The following is a 23,812-nucleotide window of genomic DNA, read 5'->3' on the forward strand; positions in this document are numbered from 1 at the left end:
TTGCAGAGTCTGCCACATCAGGTGGGAAGGAGCAGGTGCTGGAGCTCCTCCTGCTCGCCCAGCTCTGCTTCCTTACTTCACACCTGGAAAGCTCTCTGCTCTCCTGATCTTCTCCTTGGAAAGCTGTTCCACACAGCATGTCCCCCCTGGGCCAGCTCACCCTGAAATGGTGCTGAGGGTGAGCCCTGTGCTGTTCCCAGCCAGCATTCCCATCCCATCCCATCCCATCCCATCCCATCCCATCCCATCCCATCCCATCCCATCCCATCCCATCCCATCCCATCCCATCCATTGTCTCGGGATGCCCCTGGGCTCCACATGTGCTGCTGAGCTGCTGCTGGGGCTTTTATCTGCTCTCTGCAGCTGCCTTTGGGATTCCTCCCCAAGCTCTCTGAAGCAAAAAAAGCAGCCCCAGGGATGGGAATGAAACGGGCACAAGGCCTGGCAGGGAATGTCTCCTGACTGGAGTCTGGCACAGCATCAGCAGTGGGGCCAAAAGTGTGCTGCTGGTCTGAGGGGCATGGGAAAAATCTCCAAGGTTCTGGAGGCTTCACCTCTCAGAGTTTAGGTCCCAGGCCCATATTTGGGGACGACTCCTGCTTGCCCTCACATTGCCACAGGGGAGGAAAGGAGAGAAAGAGGAACAAAACCAGTTTCTGGTGCCTTCTCCCAGAAACGCAGCACACGGGGCTCTCCCAAACTGGAGTCGCCCACTGGATGTGTTGGCTCTGGGGACTGCCTGAAAATAAACATCTGAGCCTCAGACTAAGCAAGTCCTTCCTTCCATACTCTCTGTGGCCCATTGTTCCCATCACTTAGTCCACAGAGCTCTCCCAGTTGCATTGAGCTGAATTCCATCACCTGCACACTCCAATTGGGAATAAAACAAAACTGAAGTTCTGGGGTTCTCTCCCTTTACACCCACTGACCCCATCCTCTCCTTCCCCACTCACTCCATCCCACCACTGACACTGCACTGATTTTTGTTTAATGTATGAGGCATAAATGCTTTGTCTTGAACATATCCCCAACTAGAGGAGGCAGAGCTCTGAGAATCACATTATATAGTTTACACTGTCAGAGTATTATTTTGTCAGTAAAAGTGAAATTTCTGCTGCATTTGGAAAACCTCCACATTGTAAAGTGCCAGAAAGAAGAGGCACTATAGGCAGAACACCACACAAACCTGAAATCACTGGAATTTTACTAGTTTGGAAATGACACAAGGACATGAAGTGTGCTAAGTGCAGGCTGTGTTCCTTTTCCAGGGATCACATGCAAAGAACTAAGAAAGACAGGTCTAGAAAGGGCTACAGATGTCTGTCACTTTATCTCCCCTCAACAGAAGGGGGGGACAAATGACCATTTATTCATCCCCCTATGCTTCCTGGAGTATTTTCTACATCTTTGGGTTTTACAAACTTAGGAAAGGAAAATATCAGCTCCTGTAGTTTGAAGATTCTCTCAGGGTTTCATTGACTGATATGGATTAAGACAAAAATATCACATCAAAGCCACGACGCCCCACAGTTGCTGCAGAAGCAAAGACTGTGATCTCCACACCTCAACTGCAGCTTTTAGAGCCTTGGCATTAAAGACAGGGGTAGGAGTGTTGGGGGTAGGACGGTCAGGATGGACGGAGACGAGAGATCTCTGAAGCCAGGTCGTGGAACCTGGGGTTTATTGCAAAGGGTGTGGGTGCAGGGGTCCTGCTGGGAGCTGCCAGCCACAGCTCAGAGCAGGCCCAAGAGAAGTAAAGACAGTGGTAAAGAGGATGAGAGAGAGAGAGAGAGAGAGAGAGGATGAGAGGATAAGAGCGTAAGAGAGCGAGGTTCCCCTTACAATACAATAAATCTTCTGTGTTGAATATTCTGATTCTCACTAACCAATCTAGTACAATATACAAATCCTACAGCATTTACATACAACCTATAAGAATCATTACCTTATCATACTGTGTTACATTTTAAACCCTAAAAACTACTCTCTGGACCCCTTCTGCCAAGCTAGTAGGGTCTGCTCTGACCCTTGGACCTGTCTGCAAGCAGAGGGTATTGTTTCATCAAAAAATCAAACAATTTTCATCAAATTGTTTCATCAAAAACCTTCAGCTGGCCATACCATTGTTTTCCAGTTGATCAGTAACTAAGGTACCTCAAAGCTTGCTTTCATTTCAATCTCGTTTACAATTTCTATATTCTCAAAATCTTTTGCCAGGCAATCATATCTATAAGGCTTTCCTGTTTCATCTTCCCCACCAGACAGGGTCTGTGCTTTTCACATCAGCAACCCTCACCAAACACCCGGTGAGATGGTTCCAAACTCACCTCCCTGTCAAGGCCAGCAGCCACGGTGACGATGTCCCCTGTCTCGCTGTTGATGGTGAACATGTTCTGGGAGGGGCTCTGGGGGGTCTGGGTGACGATCCTGTACCTCACCATCCCGTTGGCCGTGGTGGCGTCGTCCGCGTCGTTCGCCGTCACCGTCATCACGTAGGTCCCTGGAACAAGGCAAGAAGAGTTAGCAGGGCCACCTCAGTGCAGAGCAGACTGTGGTCCCACTGACCTGGGGGCATGCATTCTGTTCAGAAATGCTGTGGAATAGGCAGCTCACTTCAATCCAGGCAGGCGAGGCGAGGATTATGGAAATAGCAACACTGCTGAGATGGATGATCTGGAGGGATGATGATTACGTGTAACTGGTAGATAGAGAGAAGTTATGTGAGGGTATCTATGATTAACTTCTAATTCTTCCAGTGATTGTAAGTTTTAGGGCAGCATTTTTTGTTCTGCAATTTTCACAGATTCTCACAGGAGATTTTTTTTTCCCATCCAATCACTGCATTCACATGCATTCAGAAGCAGAATTTAATAGTGGAAAGCCCATCAGACTTCTCAGCAGCTTCAGAAGGACACCATCAACATGCCCATGCCCAGCGCAGGAAGCAACTGCCTGCAGCTTCCAGTTCTTGGAGAAACATCCACCTTTCTTGTCCCTCCAGGATTAAAAAATCCATTTCTGCAGAGCAAATACAACAGCTGCTGCCCAGCAGGACAGAAAATCAATTATTTGGTATGTGTGGCCAGTGATGTATTGAATTGTTGGTTTGTTTCTTGCCAATCATCAGTGTCTTCATTTGCCTTGCAAAAAACAAATCCCTACATTCTCGATACTGTCGGAGTGCACTGATGCACTGACAGGCTCATTAGCACTGGAGTCTGGCAGCAGGGTGTTCTGCTAAAGTGGGAAATTATCATTAGGAGCGTAAAAGATGTTACTTGATTGGGTGGACTCCTGCAGCTGCATGGTCCTGTGACCCCCCCAGAGCTCACAGGGCCCAGCTTTACACTTGTTGTATTGGTGGGAGGGAATGAGTGGAAGGGCAGGCACACACTGCTGACACAAAGCAATCTGCAACAGTGGATGAGTATAATGATATGAGACCTGAGAAGAGGAGTGGGAGGCAAAGAGAGACAGCAAAACCAGACATAACCTCGTTTGTGATCACCAAACCCAACAGCATCCATGAAAAGAGGGAAGGTGCCACTCGAACACTGTGCGTTTGGGAAGTCTGAGCACAGACCAACTTATGAACCTGCCATGCTGGAGAGATGCAAATGGTCCCAGCAAGAACCTGAGCTGACTCCAGATGGAGCCACACGTGCTTTACAAAAAGAGCTGAGTTTGCTCTGGTCTCTGGGTTAGATGTGAGCCATGGACAAACCTGAGGACATGTGGCTGCATCAGCAGCATGCTGTGTCTCCTCTGGCACACCCAGCCTGGTCACACTGGGAGCTACCACACTCCCAGTTCAGGAAGACCAGAGAGCTGCAGAGCTTTCATCTATTTGCAAAAGACTTGAAAAACACCACATGCTCTGAATGGCTGCAGCATTTGGTACCTTAGCCAAGTGTCTTTAAGCCACTCAGCACGTAGGAAATCCCCCCAGCACCTTTCCCAACTCTGGGAAACCAGCGTTTCTCAGTATTAGCAGAAGTGCAGAAGAAGTTTGTATTTTTGCAGTTGTGTGAAGTGTTTGCTGCTCTTCCATCTGCCTCAATCAGGCTCTTTTTGTTCTTGGTGGTGATACATATATTCCTGTGAGTTTTCTTAGTTCAATAAGAATTATAGATTAAAAAATAAATGAATGTGTAAAGCAAATCTTAATGATGAATACATTCCTGTTTTTCTGCAATAATCCTGATTCACATTTGTGAAATGAAAACAAACTATTCAACAACTTTAACATTCTCCCGATCAATAAACTTCAGAAGACGGAAGGAACACTGAATTGAAACAAGGCTGTGCAAGCAACAAATTTTCTCTATTTTCTCTACAAGCATTCGTTTTTTGCTCTTTTGCAAAACGAGTTATCACGAGACAGCTGATACAAATAATGAAACCAACCCTTAGATAACGACAGGGAAAATGTACAGGAGAAATTTAAATAGGAAATATGCTGAATGAGATGTTTGATTTGGAATTTGTGTTATCTTAATGCATTCAATACTGAAAATATCTCTGAACAGAATGTCAAAACCTGGGGCTAATGAAAACAGAAGCGGAAGGGGAAAACAGAATCTATTTTAGGACATGTGCAGTCTTAGGATGTATTCCAAAAAACAGGTGGTATTTCATGAGGCACTTCTAGCGCAAAAAAACAGCTCTGAAAGTCATTTGGACTTCCGGGTTCAGACAAGGGCACCCCAAAATTGTGGTCCCTCCTCATGTGGGATGTCTCAGACTGTACTGCAGGATCCAAAATTAACCAGCACATGCATGAAATGGTGGGGGAACCTGCCAGGCTGCAGCTCTGGTGGGAGGGGATGGGAGACAGCAGCTGTACTGTGGATGGAGAGCACAGAAGGTCTCCTTCACTCTTTCTCTGACCCTTTTGCTCCTTTCCTGCAGTTTAGGACTGGACTAAGCACATCTGCTCTAGAGAAAAAGGACTATTTCAGCAGTATTTGACCTGCATCTCCAGAAAGGGAGATGGGGCTGGACAAATGTCTCTAAAGTCATGAACTGAGCACCAGGGAGCTGTATTTCAAGAGGCAATCTGCTCCCTATCTCCTATCTTTAATTTCCATTATGAAACCCAACCACAGAGAAAATACAGAGAGGAACTTGGCATTAATTACTATCTTGTAACTTAATAAAAGGCCCTCTGCAAAGGGCCCTGTGTGGCTGCAGCACACACGGAGCTGCGGCAGCCACTTCCTTCCTGGCTCTCCCTGGGGCTGTCTGTCTGTCTGTCTGTCTGTCTGTCTGACCACAGTCTGCTGGCTGCAAATTGCTTCTCCCTCCCCACAGTCTGGACAGTGGCTGGTATCTCCTCTCCCTTTCCTGTGTGCACACTTTTCCCAGCTGGCAGTGCTGACCGACAGCATCTCCTGTTCCCCGTGCTGAGGGCACCATCCCCAGGGATGGCTCCTGAGGGCTCAGCTGGTGTAACCCACCCCCCTGCCATGTTCCACTTGGTTTGCTTTGCATTTAGCCTGTCTTTAAGCAAGATTTATCCTCCAGATACCTGCATGCTGCAGTGAATGACACAAACACAGATCTGTGCACAAGAGTATTCCACAGAGCGATGTGGATTTACACAGATAAAGTGTCTGACATCCTCTGGGTGCTGTATAAACTCTTAGTCTGTGCTCAGATGGTTGGTGATGATTTACCTGCAATAAAGTAAGTAATGTCATGCTTCTATGTCCTCTACACGGAGATACATCTTCATGTACTTTATATTAAAATAAAGGCAATATATCCCTGTATCCAGCCCCTAATACTACACAAATTAGGCAAACATACAGTGGCAGAGAGCACAGCTCTAACACACTCGAGGATTGAAGCTGGTTTTGTTTGGTTTTAAGTGACAAAGTACTGACTGCCTAATCTGGCCCACAGGATGTGTGTCTTTTGTGGAAATCAAAGTATTAACCACATCATATTTACAGCTCCATATCCTACCCAAACAGAGGCTAGGAGCAATTACTACAGACCAAAACACTGAGAAAACTCCTCCAAGTCACACTCAAGACCCTCAATCTGTACTCTGTCAATTTTGCATCAGATCCTGCTGTGGTGAAGAAGCTCCAAGAGCAGGTTAAACAAGTGTAAACAGGGCAAGAGGAACTTTCTGCTTTCAATGCCTGAGAAAAGCATCACCTTTATTTTTCTGCTCTCCAAAGCTTGCTCTCAAGCACACTGACAACATTAAAGGAATGCATAAAGTGCCCAAACTCAGAAATTTGCCCCAGTCTGTGCAGTGTATCACAGGGTGAATACCCAGTGCAGATGTAACAGATATATATCTGATATAACTGCATTAAACTACACACCTGGCCTGACTCAGGTATGTAACCTATTGAAAGAAAACCATTTCTCATCAAATAAGGCACATGGTATGTTAAATAAAATACCAAACCTAGTACATCATGTCAATATTAAATCAAATTTGCTGCATGTTGAACAGCTCTTCTGAGCAGCAGATTGCATTACCATGCACAGCTAGTGATGACAAGATTACTGTGCATTAGCCTTCATTAACTAATGTGCAGAGTTCATATATCACCTGAGTTAAAATTAATGGATGGCATGACAAAGGAGATCTATCAATAAAAGGCAAGACCTCCAGAATCTGTAACTTCCCAATGCATTCCCTTTGATTTCCCAGAGACTGTTACCTCCCAGATGTTATTTTGTCAAATGAGATGGTTTTGTTTCTAACCATGGATAAGACACATGAGAGAAATGCTTGAAAGCAAACCTTATGGAAAATATTCCCATAAGATTAATTAAAGTTTCTACAGGATAGGCAAAAAAAATGCCTTACAGAACCTGGGGGAATGGAAGCAAAGGGAGATAATTTATACCTGTACATTCAGTTTTGTTTGTCAATTTTAAAATGAATTGCATCTCCTTGCAAAAGACTGCAAAGAGATTTTGCTAGATTCACCATACCTCATCCCATCTGTACACACTAAGGAAAAAGAAAAGCAGAACAAGAGAGATAGCTGCCCTGAGCATGTGTAAGCAGATAAGCACAGCCATAAACAAATGTCCCCCTCAAATCACTCTGGAATCTGAGAATCAGCCCAGTTCTTTGTAGCTCAGACAATCCCAAAGCATGCTGAGGGCTGCTAATTCCCCTCATGTTGTCTGCAATCTCTGCTCTCCCATCTATGCAACTTCATTTCTCCATAAAGATGGAGCTTTCAGGAGTTTAAGGCACACAAAAAATATTTTGGCACAGTTGTGCTCCTGAAGTCTTTCTTACAATTGCTTTATAATTGCCATTTTTCTAAGCTGGTTTGATATCCATTAGTTAGATTTAATGCATGTTAAAATAAAGAGCTAATGGGCACTTACCAGGAAGCCAACAAAATATAAAAATCAAAACTCCTTTCACTTTGCCCTTTATCCCACATGTCACTGCAAAACCACATAATCCTCTCAGTCTTTTCCTATGATATAAACAGAAAACACTAAAAATTCACCCACTTTTTACTGATAATGCTGTTTCTCTATCCAGCTTTATTTTACAGTTTATGTTTTTAAATGGCTGGTAAATGGCTGCAGAATCATTAAAGGTTGGTTAACCTTCTCAGTCTAATTTTGACCTACAAGATACTTAATTTAATCATTCCCCCATAGAAAAGGACGGAATCATTATGTGCAGACATGTGGTGCTAGCCATGTTACATTAGATCTTCATTAACCCAAGTTAATAATGGCTTTGTACTAATGGAAACTTCCCCTTACTCCTCATTTTTTCCCCCTAAATTGGAAAGCTCACTTAGTGAATCCTCTGCATCTGATGCTAGATAGAGAAGACAGTAAGACTTGTGGGAAGATTAAATACCGAAGAACAGTGCAAAATTTACATTTCCTAAAGCTAAAATTTTCCACTCAGAACAGTTTCCTGATAATCATTTCCTTCCCCACAGAGGATGGGAATCTCATGCCACTACTCATAACAGACACACTTCACTCTTTGGGTGATTTCACTCATTGCAAGGAAGTCTCTGGGACAGAAACACACACAAGAAAAAGCAAAGGCATCAAAACCAAGTTCCAATGAGAAGAATGATGGGATCCTGAAAAAGTCCTCAGAGTACAACTGATCTTTCTGTAACGTTAAAGACTAAAGCATTTCACCTAACAAAACTGCATCCTCAAGTGAAAAAATATTAAACGTATTCAATGGGTGATGTGAAACAATTTCACACACTCATTGTTAAGGGTTTCAAGTGGAATTGGGTAGCTGACCCAGCAACAGTGCTGAGTGGAGTCACAGAGGTGAACAGGAAAATGGACACGACATCAAGATGACCGAAGTGAGTGCAAGTACTGCAGGTATAATAAATTGCAAATATACTTAAATTAAACTGCATCCCACATGCTCTGGATAAAAAAACGAAATAGGAGCAGCATGTTCCTTCCGAATGATATTCTTTCCGTTGTAACTGATAGCTACTGTCATTCTCCTTCACCATAATTTTTGTAATCATTGCCAAATTTTGACCTTTCAAGCAGCTAACCTAATTCATAACGGATGCCACTTCCTAATTAGCAGAGACATTGGATTTTCAGCTTCAGACAGGGCAAGAGCCAGCCTAATGAGAATAAAGAGAGCGAGCAGGTCTGGAGAGACAACAGAGAGAGCTGAAGAGGCTGCTGTCACCCAGGACGGAAATAAGAGCCCCTGATGGTTAAAAATGGAATAAATACCTCCGGAGAGCCAAGGAGCAGATGCACTGACTGCAGCACACACGTGGCCCTTACAGATTTGGAGATCCCTCCCCTCCAGCAGCCTGCAGCTCACTGAGACCCCCTTACCCCAGAGGAATCCCACCAGTCCAATGCCAGGGTGGGCAAAGGCACATCCAGCCTCTGGCTGCATAAATCCACCAGGTTCAGCTTGGCTGAGTTCCTGCACATACAACCTCTCGATTCCAGGGCTAATTTAAAGAAGAGGGAAAGCATGGCTCCTTAGGACAAGATATCCTGAACATCTCCACTGAACTGTGCTGAACACCCAGGTTTGATGCTGCACTGAGAGCATGTGTGACTCCAGAAACATTCCAGCCCCAGCTGCACACAACCTGACACTGAACACATCCTCCACAAGGCTGCAATCCAATCCCTGAATTTTGGCACTAGATACAATACAATATGAAGTGGTGCAATATAATATAAATGTTATTATATATATCATAGTATGCTATTTGTATCTGCTGGTGAAAAGGAGGCAGAGTGTAGGCTATTACAGTGTTCAGCTGTAACTCCCTCCTACATTGGTGTCAGACCATGATTTCCACATTTTTTCCTTTACATCAACATGGCCTTCTTTTCTTTTTCTTTTTTTTTTTCTTTTTTTTTTTTGAGGGAAAACCCACCAGTCTTGGGATTTACATTTTTTTTTCTCACTTACAATCCTATAATTCACTTCCTTGCTCTTGGGACTGGATGCTTCTGAAAAGGAAATTAAGAGCACAGATTTCATAACCACTCACCTCGAAAGAAAATGGAAAGCAGTACCACATGAGTCTGCAGAAAAACAATTTCTTACCTTAAAATTGTGCTTGGCTGAGCAACTTGAAAAAGAATATTGTGTATCCTAAGTCTGTGTGTAATGTGTGAGAGAATACAATCAGGTTTAAAAGCCACTTTTAATAGCATATAGAGTGCAAGGATAAGAGCAGCACCTGCCCAGGGTGCAGAAGATGGCATTGCCATAGATGAATATATTCAAACTTGGGATGGGTTCAGAAGTAATGCACCCAACCTGTGAATACCTCTGGGATGAATGGAAGAATCCACTGAGTCCTACTCTGACCCTCTGGAATATTTTACCTGTGCATGATCTCTCTGGAACATTCAGCATTTGCATCATTTTAAGTTTCTAATGTTACAAACCAAAATGTGTGGCAGCCCCATCCATGAACCTTCTCAGGTGCTGTCTTGAACTGGGACCTTCCTAACTGAAGAGCTCTAAAATGAACTCACCTCCAAGCTGGAAAAACATATTGAATGTTTTGACTATGAGCAGCGCTATGGCATATTTGCAATGGGTTGCAGTGGCAGGAAGAGGGATTCACTCTGTGTCCTATTAATTTTTTAAAATGAAACATCATCGCTTCAGATTTCAGGCCCTGCTAGCCAGCTACACCTGCTCTGTTCCTTCACTGAACAAACAACCAGGCACACCAGGTATCTCCTCATGAACTGTCAGTCCGGAGAAGAGGAACAAGCCAGAACTGCAGAATCCAAATTCTCCCCATGAATATATATACAAATGCAACTAAATGCCTTAAAAGATTAATTTCACATGCCTTAAATTGCAGTTTAATTTGAAAACTAATTCAGCCTCATAATTGGCTTTCTGTTCAAATCACTGAGGCTAAAGATTTAAATTCTTAATATTCAGATGACTTTCGAGTTTCTGGCCCCATCTGTGCATTAGTCCATGGTGTTAATCTCTGAGGGAATCTCTGCTGGCATAGAAATAAAATAAACAAACTGGGACACTAGTAGAATAATCAGCTTTTAAAATCCTTGGGTTTTTTATATACTGTTTATTTTTTATGAGATTTCTTTAACTCGATTTGCCACATATAGATTTGGCTCCCAGCTATTTCATTTTTCACGTGGCATGTTATCAACAATTATTCTATCAGAGTTCCATGGACTCAGAAGGAGAAAGAGAAATTTTAAATTACAACATTTCTCATGTAAGAAATACTAATATTCCTTTATTTTGGAGGACTGTCTATACTCAGCACTCTTTCACATCACTCCAAAGAAGGGTGGTAGGAGTAAACTATCCAGGCTCCAGGAGAATGAAGGGGCTGGATAGAGTTTAAAAGAAGTCACCTGGACTTGTGCTATTGACTTGAAAGGGACCAAGATGCATCCAGAGAGTTAGTGAAGTGGAAAGGATAAATGGGAATGGAAAAGGCCAGTCTGACAGGAACAAATTGTTTTGGAGAGATGAGTTAATTTTTGACAATCTTTCTGTTAAAACAAAATAGATACAACCCAGAGCAAAGCACTCAAGTCACAGCAGAGCATTTCACATTGACCTTTTCAGAACTGAACACTTCAGTTAAGTGAGACATCCACATCCTTCCACATCCTTCCTACTGTGGTTATAGCAAAACTAAGCTTCTGCAGAGATGGAAGTAATCCTTCTCCATCACACTATTTTGTGATTAAATTCCCTTTCTTCTTTCATATTTAAGCATTTTCATGCCATCTTATTGAGTAATTTTTTTTGAAACTCTAAGAGTTTCTCCAGAAAGAGCCTTCCCCAAGGACGCTGCTGGGATCCTGCACACCCAGCAGTACAAGTTCAGGGGCTTGGGCTCACAGAGGGGAAAATCCCACTCCAAGCCCCGGTTCTTTCCTGCTGTAAGGAGCTGGTGTGATGCAGCTGGGAGATGTGGGCATGGAAAAGGCAGCAGAATCCTTGCAGGGCAGGCAGTGCTGGGCAGCCCAGCCCTGCAGCCATCCCGCTTTGTCAGCGCTTGGAAGGCAGCGTGCAGCTCCAGGAGAGCTCTGCTGATCAAGGCTGCCAGAGGGAGCAGGGGAATTGCAGCTCCAGCCTGCAGCTGCATTTTTAAAACTTGGCTGTGTTCTTCACACAGAGGCAAAGTTCAAAGAGGCAGAACATTATTCAACACGAGTAAAATATGGTCTTTTAAGATACACTTTCAAACAGTGGTGCGTTAAATCAAAAAAAAGCATGCAGGGGGAGAGTGAGGAAGAAAGATGGTCCTGTGGAAAAGGAAATCCTGCATCACTACTCCTGTTCTGCATTTTTGGAAGGGGCTGCTTTTACACATTTTAAATTGCCCAGCCACTTGACCTGAGGCTAGATAAGCTAGAAATGCATTAAACTGTTTTTCCAGAGAGCATCAGAAAAGGAAAGAGATGTAATTCAGTTTAAGGGCCAGCAATCTGAGGATGTCCAGGGGCCAGTTCTCACTACAGAGAACTTCACCAAGAGTGAGCTCCTGATTTCAGGAACACTATGCTATGGCTCAAGACACTATTTCAATTAAGTTATTATAATCTTAGCCAGCAACAACAACCTATTATAATTAATAATACTTGATGATTTCTTTTCTATTCCTGTCAAGGGTTGCTTCAAGGTGACTTGCAGAGAGCAAGCTCCTTGGGAACCCGGGCTGAGTGCTCTGCAGGCTGGGAAGCCCCTTCACTTAAACCCCAACAGACTGTCTAATGAGTCTCTTCACATCACTGCCAATTCTTCCAGCTCTTGGACAATTTTGTATATTTGTATTCCAGGGTAAAGCAAACTTGCTCCTGCGGGAGGCTGAGTGCCCAGCAGTGTCACACCGTGCTGCAGGCTGGAGCATGCCTCCTTCTGCATTCCCTTTCCTTCCTTCACTCCACCCTCTTTTGGCATGTCCACTGTTGGGCCAGTAGGTCACATCTCACCTGGCCACCCTCCATCCCTGCCCTGGCCTGGCACACTCTGCAGCTCCCTGCCAGGCTCAGAGATGAGGCCACGCATTCTGTTCCAGGTCACCACACCCCGGCCCCAAGCAGGGACCAGGATCCTGCGGAGGGACAGCCCTGCCTGCTGTGCACACACAGCCCTGCCTCTGCTCCATCCTGGACCCTGGGAATGCTGGACAGCTCCTCGGGGCCCTTTCCTGCTCACTGGAATGGGAGCTGCTCTATTGATCCCACTGGAGTCTTACCGGGCCTTTCCCTGCAGCTCAAGGTCACTGTGCCCTGCTCAGCCTCTGCTCTACAGCACATTTGTGATGGTCTTGCTCTGCAAAATTTCCATGGGTAGAGCTCAAGCTCCATATATCCTTTTTTATCTGGGTTTTTTTTTAAATTAAATCTGGGCAAAATTCCGACTGACTTCAAACAGCCACTGGCTGCTCGTTCTAGCTGCCCTCAGAGTCAGCATTTATTTGGGATACTCTGATATCTCTCATCAGAGGTGTGCAAAATTAAGAACATTGCAGATACTGTAGTAATCAAGTAATCCTGCATTTTTAATCACAGCCATTATAAATGGGCATATGGAAGATGTGAGAAATAACAATTGCACAGGATATCCAGGGAAGCATTTTCAGTCCTCAGGCATAGTTCAGCAGCACTGAGTAGAAGAAAATGAATGCTGAACTCCTGTAACATATAACAAGATTTTTTGGTTTGCTTGAAGCATGGATATTCACACATATGCAGATATATTTTTATAGATGCATATACATCTCTAACTTACTGTTGAATCAGTACTGAACAAATTTTGCTGTTACCTCAAAGAATATGCAGTGTCTTTCATTTCTCAACTGCTGCCAGAAATAATAATGAATTCTGGTAACGTATTTCTTCTCTTGCAATGGCTGGTGTGGTACTTCCTTAGTTGTTACAATATTCTGAGGCATCTTCAACTAATAAAAAGTTTCTAAATATTTGCAAGATCTACCCTTAGCTAAATACATTGTCTACACTTGTCTCTGCACAAAATAGGGACAGATAATTTTGAGGCAAAGGAGGAGCTTGCAGATATTCCCTTTAACTCCATGACCTCTCTATCACTTTCTCAAAGGCACAAGATCATGTTTCTTGCCAAGCACACAGAATGAGGGCCTCCAGTACCGAAATTCCTAGGAGGCTCAACAAAAGCAAGGAAGAGAAATTCAATACTAATATAAACCTTTAAAAGAATACCGATTAAACAGGAGAGAGAGGAAAAAACCCCTGACAAATACATCAAAGACAAATGTAATTGCTTTTGAATAAAAACAGATTGCTTTCTACCTTCCTGCCTTAAAGGCAAGCACTGCAGCCTGGGACAGAGAATACCAAAAAACACTGCTAGAAGCAGAGGCACAAGTATTTTGTAGGCAAATTATCCTGTTCTCTTTAATAGCTCAAAGGCTCATCTGGATTTCAGACAAGAAGAGGATGCAATTTACTGCTTCTCTGACAGATGAACAGAGCTAGTTAAAACATTTGGGAACACTTTGAATATTGATCTGTCCTCGAATAAGATGTAAGAAATTTGATTTGCTATGGAAATGTTGTATCAATCTTCAAACCTTTATATGCCCCAAAGTGGCCTTCAAATGAAAGCTGGAAAAATTCTCTGGGAAGATGTCATCAGAGCTGTCAGCTCAGGGACTCCTCACCTTCCCTCCTCCAAGCAGCACCAGGATCAGGACTATGAAGCTGGGACATCACCACCCAAAGGAATCAGAAAGGGAGCTGTACCTATTCTTTGCTCAGCAATAATGTCACGTTCTGTCCCCACCACGTGTGCCCCACAGCTGCCCGTCCCTCACAGTGCTTGAAGACAATCAATCAGGGCTGTGAATCACCTTGTTAAAAACAGTGCCCACCGGAGACTTCCCTGTCACACCTCCGGCAGCAGAGCCGCTGTGATAAATGTTTGCTGACACAAACCAAAGTCACGGGGTATTTAACCCCTCAGCTGGCAAATAACCAAGGAGACAATCTAGGAAAAAAACTCCCTCCGATTTCAGGAGACTTCCAGTTGTACTGGTGACACAGAACAAAGAATGGATACAGGAATTTTAGTTACAGTCAGCAATGAGCTAAACCAACCCTGCTCCCATATTGGGAACTGCAGGGTTACACCACACTTAAATAACAAATCAACAGTAGAGTTGGAAATAGAACATTAAAGACCTTTACAGCTCTGTTTCTCCCAAGCATATAAATGTGCTCATGTAAAAATCATCACTTTTCCTCATACAGCTTACACCCTCACTGATTTTTCACCCATAAATTTCCTGTAATTCAACTTCAGGTTTTTCCCTATTTTACCCTCTGTTAGAACAGTCTGTGGGGACAGAGGATGAGCCTGCAATTTCAATGTGAATATTCCCACTTCTGCAGGTTTCCACTGGCTCCCAAGCAAGAAAGTGTTTCTTGAGACAGAGCCTTCCTTGGAATCTGACTGGATGCCAGATATTGAGTTGGCAAATGACTGAATTAAATATCAAGGAGGAGGATATTGAGTATTTGAGACACAGGGTCAGGGAAAGGCCACTGCCAGGCTGGCTTTCAGTGCTCTGTAATTAGAATAACAGCCCTGTACGTGTGCAGTGAGTGTGTGAGAATGGTGCTACAGAGCATTACTCTACAAAACTGCTGCTTTTACAAATTCCACAGCCAGGAAGGGACCACCAGGACCCAGGTTCCCTCCATCCCAAGTCTGCACTTTCTCTTCATCCAGAAAAAGATATACAATGGGATTGTTCTCACCTCCATCAGTCTTCCACCAACAGCCATCAAGAGCAAACCTCTCCCTCATCCCCTGTGATCCCAGCAGAGTCCAAGCCACCACACCAAATGAATGCCTGAAAATCTGGGAAACTTTGAGACTTTTTTCAACTGTACCTGGTTTAGAGCCTTCATCAACAGATCCATTATAGACTTGGTTGATGAACTCCGGCCTGTTGTCATTCATATCAATCACGTAGATGTAAAGGTCAATGGGATTCTCCACCTTGTTTCCATTCATGTCCACTGCATGAGCCCGGAGCTGGGAATGAGCACAATGAAAGCACAATATCAGCAACTGCATTTGTGGCAGAATGAGAGACTGTTTTGCAAGGAGTGACTTTACATCATAAATACTTCCTCAAAATTGAATGGAGCCAGTATCTAATTCCAGCAGAAAGCACTGACATGGTTTCCATCTACACTCGACTCACAGTTTTTCAGAGCTTAATATAATATTGAAATAATATTTTGAAACAGTGATTGTCAATGGAAACACTTCAACTCTGGTACAGTGATGCTATCTTATCCCCTTCACAGCTCACAGACCACTCTATTTTAATTTTTAAGACATATTGAACCTCGTCTGACAATCTGAAAAGCAAATTTTGCTTAGTTCCAAGTAAAGTGAGGAAATGATTTTGAGCGAGAAGTTTCTTATGGAAACCTGCAGCGTTTCACACCCATAATACTAGGGATTAGTAACTGAAGAAATTTCAGCATGATCTTAGTGATGTTTATTCTTTGTTTAATCATGGTCTCCAGGAACAGCAACAGCTACCGACCCCATTGCTCTGCGCACCAAAAGACATTTAAAAAGTCCCTTTCCTTCAAATAATGGGAGCCCCCATGGCACTAAGAATGCAATTTCCTCAGGCTTCAATAAAATACCCAGTGCTGAGGCATTTCAATAACCAGAGCCACAGTGTTAAGCCCTCAGTTAAACTGGAACTGCAGCTTTATCTTATTAGCAATAACCATCAGTAATAATGCCCAGAAACAAGAGCATCTGTTTTCTGAACAAAAGAGACAGATATAGCATGTCAAAATGAGTAATTAATAAAACGAAGCAATCACAATAGTCTGGAACAATCAGTAACCAGGTGAAAAAAATGGATAGCTTTCTCATTAGAGGGAACAGATGGCTACTGTAAATGGTGTGTGGCTGAACGGCGTCGGGAGGGCTCTGACAGCCAGGGAGGAGCTGCACGGCCCCCAACCCAGGAGGCTCTGCCTGGCTCTGAGGGCTGCAGATTTTGGCCACCATCCCTCTTCATCTCAGCCCCTGCGAGCACTGCTGAACCTCCACCCTGCCACGAGAACAGGGGATGGCACTCGGGATGGTGCCACATCCCACAGGGCTGGTGGGCTGGGGAACGGTCGGAACCCAGCACATTCCTGGGATTGCCCTGGATGACTTGAGACCCTGGCAAGGGGCTCAGAGACCTTGGCATGGAATCTAAACCACTTGTGCCTTTGATTTTAGCCCATGGAAACAATTACTGACTTTGTGTGAAGATTTACAAGCCACAAGAGTTTGAGTAGAATAATAGTTAATTTATCACAGGGTGAAAAAGTAGAATTCTGGGGATTTAGAATGGGGGTTCAAGAGGCAAGATAGAGCAACCTGGGCGTGTCCTGTCCTTCTTTTTCTTCTTCTTCTTGTTCTCCATCTTCTGCTGTGATGGTGACACTTCCGGATTGGTTTAGAGTAGACAGACTGTCTAACATAGGTAATAGGTATTGGAAAATTATTGTAAATAAAGTACACATAGTTCTTAGTATAAAAAGCAAACACCACCCCAAGGGTGGTCAGTGTGCCACGAACTGACCTGCCAGAGAGATCTCAGCAGGTTAGAGAAATAATGTTATAGATAAGGAAAAATAAACAACTTTGAAAAGCAGAACTGACGAATCTCAACTTCTTCTTCGGTCGCGGGGCTGGGAAAAAAGACTTTCTAATACCTCGTGAGCCTTTTCAATCACTGAAAACTTGAGAGGGAACCAAGGCTTCAGAGGACATCAGCTTCACAGAGTCACACAATGGGCCGGGCTGGAAAGACCTTAAAGCTCATCTAGTTCCAACCCTCTGTCACAGGCAGGGAACCTTCCACTTGATCAGGGTGCTCCAAGCTCCGTCCAACCTGCGCTTGAACACCTGCAGGGATGGCACAGCCACAGCTGCTCTGGGCAACCTGCTCATGCCAGGGCTGGCTGGGAGATGGGGCTGAAGGACAGGGACACACCAGCTCAGCCATCCAGCAGGATGGCGGCCTCTGGTCCCTCCCAGCAGTTCCCTGCACCATCAGGCTACTGCTGGGAGTCAGAGCTGACTTTACAGGGAGGTCTCCAGCTCCTCTGATGCACGACAAATAAATGTGCTAATTGCATTAGCCCTGGTTCCTGTCTTTCACTCTCGCTGTGCTGGTGATTGATGCAACTTTCCCCTTCATGTATGGTGCTCAGAAGTCCAGAGCTTAACAAAAAGAGCTGCACACCATTAGGATGGGCTGGATTAACATTTAATCAAGCAAAGAGAACAAACTGCCACATGAAATGAGCTGGGAGAAAAACACTTTTTTTTTTTCAAAGGAAATTAAGCAGCACGTTTTCTTTAAAGCCTGAAGAAGTCCAGCTTTGCTTTCAATACAGGGTGTACCATTTGTGTTTCATGACTTGCAATGCTCTTAATATCTGCATTTCTTCCCTACATAGGAACTGCTTTGGCTCCCACCTGTTGAGCTATCCTTCATCATGTCAGATGTAGCAATTCAATAACTTTACAGTCAGAGGTCAGACTGTCTTTGAAAAAAAGTAATTCAGAGCTAAAATTAAAGTTATTATCTTCAAACTGAGGCAGCACTGGGCTCTCTCTTACAGCATTTCCAGCAGCGGAAATGGTTCCATTCAGAGATAAAGCAGAGAGCAAAGCTGGTATCTCCCCCCTCAGATCTGACTCTCCCCCTGCAATTTTTTAATTACATTCGATAGCTTTTGTTTGAAATCTCCAGGAGTAAGGGATTTCTCAGCAATGCACATCTATCTGCTTGTTGCACTCACTGAGCACATGTACCCATCAGCGCATTACTGCCTGCACTCAAGGCAAAAAAAATTCAATAAGCAAGACTGCAGGAATCTCATCAAACCTGTGGTGCCATGCTCAAGTGTCCTGAGCCCTGCACCAGCACTAGGACAAGCTACGGGAGGCAGGGCAGTGCTGGGCACACTGGTGTGGTCACTGGTGTCCTGGCTCAGCATCTGCAGTGCCAGGAAGATGGCACCCTCTCTCCTGCTCCTTTTTTTGGCCTGGCTTCAGGGAACATTTCTTTCCTTTTGTGCTTTTTTGCATTCATTTTCTCCGCCTGTTCTCTCTGAAAAACTCTCATGTGCCAATGCTTCCCTATCTCCCCCAACATGTGGCTTCCCTGTGGTCAGTGCCAGCTGAGGCAAAGGGAGAAGGGAGTCCTGAGCCATAGGGTTGATTTTCAACTCAATGGGAGCTCTTCCTGCTAAAAAACATTCCTTGTTAAGAGACAATTCCTCACTAGAGACCATCGTCAGCAGAGAGAGCCAAGGAGGGGACTCCAGGGGGCCAATCTGTCTGCTGGGAAACTGGCTGGATCTCCAAGGCAGATCTATACTAAATTTCCCTTCCTTAATTCATCTTCTCGCTCATTCTTTTGTCCTACTTTTGGTATTCATGAGGCATCCTCAAGCTGGACAACACACTTTGTTCTGGAGCCATTCCTCAGTGGCTGAGATGGGGCTCACTTCTGTGAGCATCACCTCAGCCACAGGACACATGCCAGACATGGGGCACGCACAAGTATTCAAATGGGAGCTGGTGGGTGCCTGAAGAGACAGTTAAGAAACATTTAGAAAGTTAGTTTGAAATATTTACATTTTCCCCAAGAGGAAGAACATGACAGGAGTGAAGAAGGAATAAAATCAAATTAAATACCTTGCAAAGGATTCTGAAAAATTAATACACGTAGCCAACTAATCTCTAGCTGATGCATCGTCTGCTGTACCAGCCAAGGAGCTGGCTCAATATTCTTTAACAAATATTGTTTAAAACTGTGACAATTATTGCTATCATATTCAGCAGCAGCTAGCACAGGTCTCTGAGGTTTTCCTACTGACAGTTTCCAGTGTAAATGTAGCTGTTGGCATACAAATGATTTGGTATCATGATTATTGATTACACTGGAGGCTGGTGGTATCTGAAGGTAGTTAGTCAAAGTCAACACAGTGAATTGTGTTAAATATGAATATTACTTAGGCACTAATACTACTAATACAAATATACATTATCAATCAGTGACAGAGCCTCTAAGCAATAAGCATACAATGTCATGCCTAATTTGTGTGCTCTTAATTGTGATTAAAAGTTCAGTTTAGAGCATTGTGACACAAATGGCTGGCATTATTCAACATGGCTCAAAATACTGGAATTATCCCTTAATTTGTAATAAAATTGTTTTGTTCCTTTGCATTTAAAACAACTCTTTGTCAGTCTATAACCCACCTGTTCTGCTCCAGCCATTTCTGAGGGAGTATTTCATCAGCCTGAAGCTGACAGTGCACACATGTGTCTGGAACTGGATTAGGACTTGCTTCAAAGTTTCCCTATAATGCATATTACTTGAGTATCATAAGCAATGATTACTTACTGACATGTTTATGCTGATGTCTTTTGAAAACAGAGCTTGAAAAACGTCTTGGAAAACTAAGCTACCAATTTTCTATCCCTTGTACTTGCCAGGCCTAACTGCAGCTTAATATGAAACTGGTGTCTGGATCAGAAAAGACATTCAGAGCCACTAATTCTGTCAGCAGCACAAATGGGACCTAGGGAGTGCAGCTAAATAAGGCCAAGAGAACTCATGCATATTAAATATCACTACCTGCTGCAACTTCCTTGGCATGCAGGGAACATTTCAGGGGCTGACTGCAAGGGGAGATGCAGCACACACACGAACCTGCCACAGTGAGATGGCTGAGAAATGTGGGGATGTGCCCCATGGCTGTGTGTCCTTGCTGTGTGTCCCATGGCTGTGTGTCCCACGGATGTATGTCCCATGGCTCTGTGTCCCACAGGTGTGCATCCCATGGCTGTGTGTCCCACGGCTGCGTGTCCTTGCTGTGTGTCCCATGGATGTATGTCCCATGGCTGTGTGTCCCATGGCTGTGTGCCCCATAGCTGTGTATCCCATGGCTGTGTATCCCATGGCTGTGCATCCCATGGCTGTGTGCCCCATGGCTGTGTGTCCTTTGCTGTGTGTCCCATGGCTGTGTGTCCCATGGATGTATGTCCCATGGCTGTGTGTCCTTTGCTGTGTGTCCCATGGCTGTGTGTCCCATGGCTGTGTGTCCCTTGCTGTGTATCCCTTCACTGTGTCCCACGGCTGTCTGTCCCTTGGCTGTGTGTCCCAAGGCACTAATGACACCAGGGTGGCTCCCAGGACATCGCTCAGTGCCACCTGTGCAGTTCCACACCATATTGTGGGGTTGGTTTAGTGGCTGCAGAACCCTTTTTGCTTTTCTCTGCTCGTATTTTCAGCTGACTCTGCGTCTGGGATGTCTGTGAAGTCCCTGGGGAGTTTGTGCTCTGGCTTGGAGTGCAGACACAAAATACAGCTGAACTTGCTATCACCAGCACACACAGCACCTGGGCAGGAGCTCTGAGTCCCAGAGGCACATACATCTCTGCATAACTCAACTCAGAATGATCCTCCCTAAAAGTTCAGGAATGATCACAAAAACAGGGGAAGTTCTGCTGCAGAACTCCTGATCTAATTAGAAAAAAATCTGTTTCACCTTAGGGAATGAGGCAGGTTTCATCAGACAAATGGCTTGCTGAATGCAGGGAGTGTTAAAACACTAGTATTTTAAAAATGGTAGTCCTGAAGCAATACAGATAATTATGCATAAGAAAATATGTGTTGAAAATGTGGGAGTTAATGAAACAGAACTCTTGATATGTAGCCTTACAAAGACTTGCAAATTATTGTTCTTTCTTTTATAATTAGTTTTTAGATTACCTGGGAACAAAAGCAGCAAGGACAACACTCGAGAGTGACAGAGATGCTGAAAAGATTTGGGTTTTTTTAGGGCTGCAGAAAACCTGAAGCTCTGTAAATGCACCCACCCTCACCTGGAACACAAGGCTGCACAGAACAGACACAGAACCCATGTCCTGCAGGGCCAGAGGGACCAGTGGTGCCTTGCAGCTCCACTGACATTCTCACTCAGGAGCAAAGCTACTAATTCAAGCTGAAGGAAACTACAGCAGATCTTAAACAAGTTTAAAGGTGGCCAAGCTCTGCAGTTCACGCTACACCTCAGTCACTGCTCTTCCAGCACTCAGTTCAAACCCGGCTACATGTTGCCTTTCCTATCAGATAGAGACTGGGCTCTATGAAGTGACATAAATTAATTGACTTCTTCAAACCCTCCACTAGCCAAAACTTTGAACTTTATTTTCTTTCTGGAAATGGGCCAAATTTTTTCTCATTTTCAGCACTGTAGTTTCTGCTCCAGTGTTTGGGTCATTGCTTTGTGCCTGGTGCATTTACAAAGGCTTCATAAAGGCTTAATAAATGAACAACTGATGGTTCAAGAAATCATCAATCCATTGCTACTGAGGCTGAAGGATCTAAAGGTCACTTACGGGCACAATTTAAAATGTTTTCATCACCTTGTACTGTTCTCCTGACAAAGATTTTTCTATCATTCAGTATTCCTGTCTATAAGGTCTCATAACATACTTATCAGTTATTCTCTCTATAAAATACATCTTCCTGTAACCTTTAGAGTATGAATATGCTTATTTACATATGGATGCCACTAGTTCAAGGTTTCTGTGAGGAACAGCAAAGGCTGGAAAATCTGTGTTATGTACAAGGCAGATTCATCCCATCACCTTTGACAAGGCAAGAATTCAATTTGCTGAATTCACTGTAACTGGCAGGTTCAGTTCATTTTTAAGGGGCACAGGGTTTTTTAGGATGGAGGACAAAATCTGTTTCATCTCATGTTTTTGACTGCGAGTGTCTGATCGCAGACATCAGAGCGGCTCCATCAAAAGTCTTAACTTTTTTATTATTGACTAGACTGTTATAATAACCTGGCACTGCTGAAACAATATCAACAACGCTGAGATGACACACACTTTATCTCAAATATTTCTTCTCCAAAACAACCTCTCTTCATATTTTCCTAGGCACAACAAACAAAATAATTGTTCTTGTTCACAGAGTATAAAATAATTTTTCTTCAGATCTCCTTTTACCCAGGGGAAATCTCTTTTTCCACCCAACTAAAGAGGTAATCTATTTTCTTTATCTTTCCACCCCAGCCCAGAAGCTGTGTCAACATGGTTAACTGGATACCTGATAAAGCTGACAGAATGTGCATCTCCGACGGCGCCGTTCGGGACGCGGTGTCACTGGAAGTGACCCGTGCACTCTGCTGGCATTACAGCCTCCCTGGGAAGGGCTATTACCAGCCAGGAGATGGGCTAAGGCTTACAGCAGCCCATGAAACAGCCTTTCACAACCACTCCAGCAGATGAAGAAAATGTTTGAAATGTTGCAGGGCTATCATGCAAGGGGCAACCTATTCTTTTAGCAATTTGTGGGACTGGATCTGCTGTGCAATTACACTGTGCAATATAAGAGCTGGGATTTATATCAAAACAGAGCAGTCAATTACACTGTGAGCATTCTGCAGGTAGAGCATTTTATGAACTAGGATAGCACGAGGCACCATCACTTTTGAGTGTAATTAATCTTAATTAATTCCCTGATATTTAATATTAGCCTATCTGCGTATTTAAAAACCTATCTGACACACCCCCATCATACTGCCTGAACATCTTCTGGTGAATTAAAGTGAAAAATGACTATAGCAATTATTGCATGTTTAGATGCAGTAATGATTCTTAAATTAGTAATTTCCCAAGACATGCTAATGTAGTGACTGGCTTCTCATGGTTTTGGGTGGTTCAGTCTACACATAAATTTGCATGGATTTAACAAGCAGTGTGAAGTTGCACCATTTTAAACAAATGACTCTGTGTCTGAAAAAGACATCAGTTTATCTCCACTTTCATATAATCACAGAATTGTTTAGGTTGGAAAAGCCCTCTCAGATCAAGTCCAACTTTTCCCCCAGCACTGCCAAGCCCATCACTCAACCATGTCCTCAAGTGCCACATCTACACAGCTTTTGAATCTCTCCAGGGATGGTAATTTCACCACTGCCCTGGGCAGCCTGTGCCAGGGCTGGACAGCCCTTTTGGTGAAGAAATTTTTCCTGATATCCAACCTTAATCTCTCCTGGCATAATTTGAGGCCATTTCCTCTTGATCTGTCACTTCTTACTTGGGAGAAGAGACCAACCCACATGGCTACAACCTCCTTCCAGGGAGTCACAGAGTGATGAGGTCTCCCCTGAGCCTCCTTTTCTCCAGGCTGAGCCCTCCCAGCTCCTTCAGCTGCTCCTCATCAAA

At 44.0% G+C, this 23,812-nt stretch overlaps 1 protein-coding gene across 1 annotated transcript in view; it reads right to left on the reverse strand.

Annotated features, from left to right (window-relative positions):
* CDH4 (cadherin 4) overlaps positions 1-23,812 on the reverse strand; it is a 418,520-nt gene that overhangs the window by 72,483 nt on the left and 322,225 nt on the right. The window contains exons 6-7 of the mRNA XM_036395496.2: positions 15,415-15,559; positions 2,328-2,500 (exon numbers count right to left, since the gene is read on the reverse strand). Of these exons, the coding sequence (XP_036251389.1) occupies positions 2,328-2,500; positions 15,415-15,559 (318 nt within the window). The remainder of the gene's footprint in view (positions 1-2,327; positions 2,501-15,414; positions 15,560-23,812) is intronic.

The sequence above is a fragment of the Molothrus ater genome, chromosome 17 (genome assembly GCF_012460135.2).
Source record: "Molothrus ater isolate BHLD 08-10-18 breed brown headed cowbird chromosome 17, BPBGC_Mater_1.1, whole genome shotgun sequence".
Lineage (NCBI taxonomy): Eukaryota > Metazoa > Chordata > Aves > Passeriformes > Icteridae > Molothrus > Molothrus ater.